Source organism: Salmo trutta, chromosome 32 (assembly GCF_901001165.1).
Source record: "Salmo trutta chromosome 32, fSalTru1.1, whole genome shotgun sequence".
Lineage (NCBI taxonomy): Eukaryota > Metazoa > Chordata > Actinopteri > Salmoniformes > Salmonidae > Salmo > Salmo trutta.
Window position 1 is genome coordinate 28,577,362 of NC_042988.1, and position 6,593 is coordinate 28,583,954.

The following is a 6,593-nucleotide window of genomic DNA, read 5'->3' on the forward strand; positions in this document are numbered from 1 at the left end:
TCAAGGGCACATCCCTTGTCAGCTCTGGGATTTGAACTAGCGACCTTTCAGTTAGTGGCCCAATGCGTTAACTGCTAGGCTACATGCCACCGAGTATCATATAACCTACAGTAGCAGGAGAGAAGTCTCAGAGCAAAGATCTCCAAGAATTCAACCCTTTGCCTTCCCCAGACAAGTATTACGGATGTATTAAGCTTATTCCACATAGTTTTACTGATTCATCTCTGAAGATGTAAACCCACTCCTGGGAATGGTTGAAAACAGCACTATGCAATGGTGTTCAATAAGGCCATATTGATCCAGATAGTTAACGGTTTAGATATTATTATCCAAATATCTAAATGTGTATCAACATAAGAGTAAATATTGTGTTAATATAAAAATACTTATATCAGTATGAATATAATTTGTTTTCATGTTACCACAGTATGTTTTCCACATTTACAGTACTGCATAGTGGGCTACAATGAAGGTGTTCCAACTATTTACACAAAGGGGGAAAAGGTGTCACACGCGCCTTGCGCACCAGACGCGCACAGCACAGGTATTTTGCCGGCGGTCCCTGCTCGAGCCTGCTGCTGCTGCTGTTGTGGACTTTTTAATATGTTCATCAGAACTGTAAATCGCCTGGAATTTGCTGTCGGGGTAGACTAGCCACTGTAATTCATGTAGTTAGATCTTAAGTAATAGGGTTCAAATACCACCTAATCTCTCCAGACTAATAAACATTGACCAGCGGACTGACGGAGTTCTTCACTGCAGCAACACTCCGCACTCACCACACGTCCTCCTGACCGTTTTATCACATTTTACATCAACTTAATTTCACCCTTTGGCTTTGTTATTTATGACCATTTAATATTGTTGCACTCATCGGGAAAACTTAGCTAACTTCGACGCTCCTCGGATCTTGTTTCATTTCTTCGGGATCCTTGTGAAAGTCCCGTTACGCGCTGGATATGTGGTGGATGTTGTTTCCTCGATGGATCTGGTTTCTCTTTGGACAGTGCTACGTCTTGCTCCTGATCATAGACAGCTGTGTGAGGGTGAAAGCGATGCCAATGTCCATGCCCAACAAAGTGGTGTACTCTCACGCGGGCATGTGCCCCAACGAGATGAACCCCAACCTGTGGGTGGACGCCATGAGCACCTGTATGCGCGAGTGCGAGTTGGACCGGGTGAGTTTCTGGGATCAGTTTTCCTCGCGGGCTGGAGACAAATAGGGGACACTTTATTCTGTCAAAAGTTTCTCTACATAAAGTTTCTGCAATTTAATTAATGGAATGAAAGGTGGAATGAAAGGCGCACTGTTTTTGGTCATTAAAATTCAATTGTGACCACATTGCCTCTGTTGTTTATTTCTGCATTTATCTTTGAATTAGATTGAATATCTCCGTCAATCAGATATTTGTTCATCGACCACAGTTTTTGGAAATAGCAGACACTGGTGTATATGCCCACGATATTACATTTGCTGTCAACAGATTGTTCACCTAGTCAGCTCAGTAATTCGAACCAGAAACCTTTCAGTTACTGACCCAACACTCTTAACTGCTAGGCTACCTGCCACCTATGACTATTGACTCTAATAACTTTTATTACTCTGCATTATGAGATATTGAGAAGTAAGCAAGTAAAATGTGTAGCCTACAATACCAACCTCACATTGCATAGTATTGTTTCATTACATTAGAAAATGCATCACTCTCAAGTTCCTTATCATCCTATATGTTCCCTGAGTGCATAATGAAGTGAAACATGCTAACAGAACACCTCCCATGTATCCCCTATCACCCCCAAGGACTGTGAAAACTTTGAGAAATGCTGCAACAACGTGTGTGGGAACAAGAGCTGTGTGGCGGCGCGCTACATGGACATTAAGGGCAAGAAGGGGCCGGTTGGCATGCCAAAAGGGGTCAAGTGTGACAAGTTCATGTGTACGCAGCAGGGCTCCGAGTGTGACATCTGGGAGGGCCAGCCCGTGTGTAAGTGCCGGGACCGGTGTGAGAGAGAGCCCCACTTCACATGCGCCTCAGATGGTATGACCTACTACAATAAGTGTTACATGGACGCAGAGGCCTGCTCCAAGGGCATCTCTATCTCTGTGGTCACCTGCAGGTAAACAGGAAACATCTATGTATAGACTCCCATATTAATCACATGTTAATAGAAAAGTTATGAATAGACTGCGGTGTTTACTGTTTTGTTGTACTATGACTGCTTTGTTATGTTGATATCCATCTCTATGGTAACGGGAACTGAAAATTAATAGATGGGATTCTGAATTATAACTGTAGACATAATAACCCTATATTTCTGCATTTGTATGAGATGTATTCCTCTGCATTTCAGTTTCTTGTACCAACCTTTGTCTATCACACACCCAGCTCAAGGCGGATTACATTACTGTGGTAACTAATCTATTCTTCTCTTTCTGACATCACCTCTGCAGGTACCACCTCACCTGGCCAAACACCAGCCCGCTGCCCATGGAGACCACCCTGCGGCCAACCACTGCCCTCCTGGAGACCACTCCCCCGGCCGACATCCATCCTCCAATGATGCTCAGCAACCCCACTCAGCAGGCTGTGTTCGTGGGCGAGACAGCCAGCTTCCTGTGCGAAGTGTCAGGTAAGCCCAGTCCGGAAGTGACCTGGGAGAAGCAGCTGGAGGGCAAGGAGAACACAGTGATGAGGCCCAATCACATGCAGGGGAACGTAGTGGTCACCAACATCGGCCAGCTGGTCATCTACAATGCCCAGCAACAGGACGCCGGCATCTACACCTGCACGGCCAAGAACCTGGGGGGGGCTGTGACCTCCCACTACCCCCTGTCGGTGATCCAGAGAGACACGGGCCGGAAGGAGGGTGAGGTAGGGAATGCCACCAACCCGTTCCCGTTCCCCGCCGAAGAGTGCCTGAAGGGGCCGGACAGTGACGACTGTGGGGAGGAGAGCATGAGCTGGTACTACGAAGCCAAGAGGAACAATTGCTTCACCTTCACCTACAGCCAGTGCAACAAGAACCGCAACCACTTTGACAGCTATGAGACATGCATGTTGTCGTGCGGGGCAGAGCTGTCGGCTCCCTGCTCCCTCCCCAGCCTGCAGGGACCCTGTAAGGCCTACGAGCCCCGCTGGGCCTACAGCAGCACCCTCAAACAGTGCCAGTCCTTCATCTGGGGCGGCTGTGGAGGCAATGAAAACAACTTTGAATCCAAAGAGGCCTGTGAGGAGATGTGTCCTTTTCTGAAGAACCATAACTGTAAGATGTGTAAACCACGGGGAAAGATGGTGACCAGCTTCTGCAAGAGCGACTTCATCATCCTGGGGCGAGTGACAGAGTTGCCTGAAGAACAGGACTCGGGCCACGCCCTGATCACCGTGGAGGAGATCCTAAAGGACGAGAAAATGGGCCTCAAGTTCTTCGGCCAGGAACCCTTGGAGGTGACCTTGATGAACATGGACTGGAACTGCCCGTGCCCCAACATCACCACGGCCAACGGGCAGCTCATCATCATGGGAGACGTCCACAACGGCATGGCCGTGCTGCAGCCCGACAGCTTCGTGGGGAGCTCCACCGCACGCAGGGTCAGGAAGCTCCGAGAGGTCATTCACAAGAAGACCTGTGACTTTCTCAAAGAGTTCCCAACGAACCAGTAGTTACTCTCTGAGAGATCCCCACTATCCTGTACAAGAGCTGTCTATATCAAGAAGAGCAAACTGGTTGTAGCATCCAGTAGTAGCTATTGTCTGAGATTTCCCCACTATCCAGTAGGGAAGATATCTAGAAGAGTAGACTGGGACCTTTTCAAAGTTTCTTACCATTCAGTAGCCGGATGATGGCTTTTGTTGATTATTGCTTTCTCCTTCTCCTGAAGGTGGGGACTGAACCAAAACCTTAACACTGATCCGACAAGCTGTTTCCCTACCCATGACTTTCTCTTTAGTTTCCACAGAAGTCACATTTTGTATGTATTTTGTCATATTTTCCACTGGCTATCTCCTTCACTCTGATGTTCCCCATATACAGTGGATATCTAGAAGATCCATGATTTCCTCAGCTGACGGCTGCTGTTAGCTGATTCCAGATTCTCTCTCTCTCTCCTTTACTCTGAAGTTTGGACATTAAGTGTTGGGGCTCCTATGTACTATGGAAATGGCTGGAGGTATATTTAAAACAACAACATATTTATACTTTGTGTGGATTCACTTTCTGAAAGGAGAGTTAATTGTCCGTATATAGCTCTTAGTGGTGACTTATATCAAGCGCTTACCTTGGAAATATTTTAGTTAAACTAAAATGTCTCTTTGAATAATATTTTAAATTCAAATATATTATCTTGGCATGAATGTACTAATGCCTGTCAGATAGCTACTCTGTGCCTTGGTTAATATGAATGTTATATTATGTTGACTTAAAGTATCTATGGTATCCTGAAAGAGACGTTTTGTAATATATATTCTGAGTGCTTGAGCTCACGATAATGTAATGTAAAGCTCGTGGAATCAAACAACTCTTTTGATTTCACTAGAAACCACTTTGTAGTTCATGATTGCTTACACAGTATATGAACTTCTGTTCTTAACATCATATTTATTTTTGATCCTCTCCTTTTAGAGATACATCCAATTCAATAATGGACAGACTTATTTTATGTTATTTTGTAAATCCAAATGATAAAGATGTTCGTAACACAATGGTAAAGAAATAAAAATGACACTTTGAAAGAATATCCACTTCTTATCTCTGTGTTGCACTATGCTTCTATACCTGTAAAATGACTGACAGCAGGTGGTCTGTCTGTCTGTCTGTCTGTCTGTCTGTCTGTCTGTCTGTCTGTCTGTCTGTCTGTCTGTCTGTCTGTCTGTCTGTCTGTCTGTCTGTCTGTCTGTCTGTCTGTCTGTCTGTCTGTCTGTCTGTCTGTCTGTCTGTCTGTCTGTGTCTGTGTGTATTTGTATGTTCACATGCAAGTGTAATTGTGCATGTGTGCGTGTCATTTTCTAGTTTATACCAGCCCCCTATCTTCCTCCACCCCCTTTCCTCATCCCCCCTTCACATGAAGGGCCAAGTTTGGCATTAAATCTGGAGCAGGTCACATTCCAGCCCAGCTGTGAAGGGCTGCTGAGCCCAGGGGGACGGAGAAGAGAGCAGCCTGGCCGGCCCTGTGTTGTGTCTGGGTCTGGCTGGGCCCTCCATCCTCCACCCATCACCCACTGGCCCTCAGATCTTTCATGTGTGAGGGGCTGACGGAAGGGGGGAGGAGAGGGGGAGGAATGGATGTAGGCCATCTCTCTCTCACCCTCGGCTGGACACATCTGTGTAAAGGAGCTATGCGGAGGGGGGAGAGGGGGAAGTGAGGGGTTAGATAAAGGGGCGGTGACGGGAAAGCAAAGTGGAGTTGGGATGGAGTGATGCATGCTCTCTCTCTCTCTCTCTCTCTCTCTCTCTCCATCAGATGGGCACCCTGCAGTCTGTCTCTCTGTCATCTCAGCGCTCTCTCTCCAGCCACGCTCTGACCCGACGCGGGGGGAGGTGGTAGGCCCACAGACTGGGCTGTGTTTAAGGTAGAATTTGAACTTTTGACTTGGCTGGTTGGCTGGGCTGAAGCCAGGGCTGGAGGCTGGGGGTTGGGACTGGGGTAAAGGGAAAGGGCTAGAGCTAGGATGTAGTGCTGGAGATGGGGCTTAAGTTGGGGTAAAAGGCTGAAGCTGGGGCTGGTCCCTGGGCTAGGGTATAAAGCTAGTAGTCTGGGGTTAGGGGCTGGAGCTGGGGTTGTTGCTGGGGTAGGTAGTGATCTGGGGTTAGGGGCTGGAGTTGGGGTTACGGCTGGGGCTGGAGTTGGGGTTAGGGCTGGGGTCTGGAGTTGGGGTTAGGGCTGGAGTTGGGGTTACGGCTGGGGGCTGGAGTTGGGGTTTCGGCTGGGGTCTGGAGTTGGGGTTAGGGCTGGGGTCTGGAGTTGGGGTTAGGGCTGGAGTTGGGGTTACGGCTGGGGGCTGGAGTTGGGGTTAGGGCTGGGGGCTGGAGTTGGGGTTACGGCTGGGGGCTGGAGTTGGGGTTACGGCTGGGGGCTGGAGTTGGGGTTACGGCTGGAGTTGGGGTTAGGGCTGGGGGCTGGAGTTGGGGTTACGGCTGGGGGCTGGAGTCGGGGTTACGGCTGGGGGCTGGAGTTGGGGTTAGGGCTGGGGGCTGGAGTTGGGGTTACGGCTGTGGGCTGGAGTTGGGGTTATGGCTGGTGGCTGGGGTCTGGAGTTGGGGTTATGGCTGGTGGCTGGGGGCTGGAGTTGGGGTTATGGCTGGGGGCTGGAGTTGGGGTTATGGCTGGTGGCTGGGGTTGGGGTTACGGCTGGGGTCTGGAGTTGGGGTTATGGCTGGGGTCTGGAGTTGGGGTTACGGCTGGGGTCTGGAGTTGGGGTTACGGCTGGGGTCTGGAGTTGGGGTTACGGCTGGGGGCTGGAGTTTGGGTTACGGCTGGGGGCTGGAGTTGGGGTTACGGCTGGGGGCTGGAGTTGGGGTTACGGCTGGGGGCTGGAGTTGGGGTTACGGCTGGGGACTGGGGGCTGGAGTTGGGGTTAGGGCTGGGGGCTGGAGTT

General features: G+C 49.3%; 1 protein-coding gene across 1 annotated transcript; it reads left to right on the forward strand.

The window, feature by feature from the left end:
* The first annotated feature begins 693 nt into the window (after positions 1-693).
* LOC115171631 (WAP, Kazal, immunoglobulin, Kunitz and NTR domain-containing protein 2-like) lies at positions 694-4,735 on the forward strand. The gene is made up of 3 exons (XM_029728624.1): positions 694-1,178; positions 1,802-2,118; positions 2,453-4,735. Exons 1-3 carry the CDS (start codon positions 960-962, stop codon positions 3,660-3,662), a joined length of 1,746 nt encoding a protein of 581 aa, XP_029584484.1. The 5' UTR covers positions 694-959; the 3' UTR covers positions 3,663-4,735.
* Positions 4,736-6,593: the final 1,858 nt, after the last annotated feature.

Coding starts and splice junctions, on each gene's coding strand:
- LOC115171631 (XM_029728624.1), top strand. CDS start 960: ATGTGGTGGATGTTGTTTCCTCGATGGATCTGGTTTCTCTTTGGACAG. Junction 1,179..1,801: donor GCGAGTGCGAGTTGGACCGG/GTGAGTTTCTGG, acceptor ATCACCCCCAAG/GACTGTGAAAACTTTGAGAA. Junction 2,119..2,452: donor ATCTCTGTGGTCACCTGCAG/GTAAACAGGAAA, acceptor TCACCTCTGCAG/GTACCACCTCACCTGGCCAA.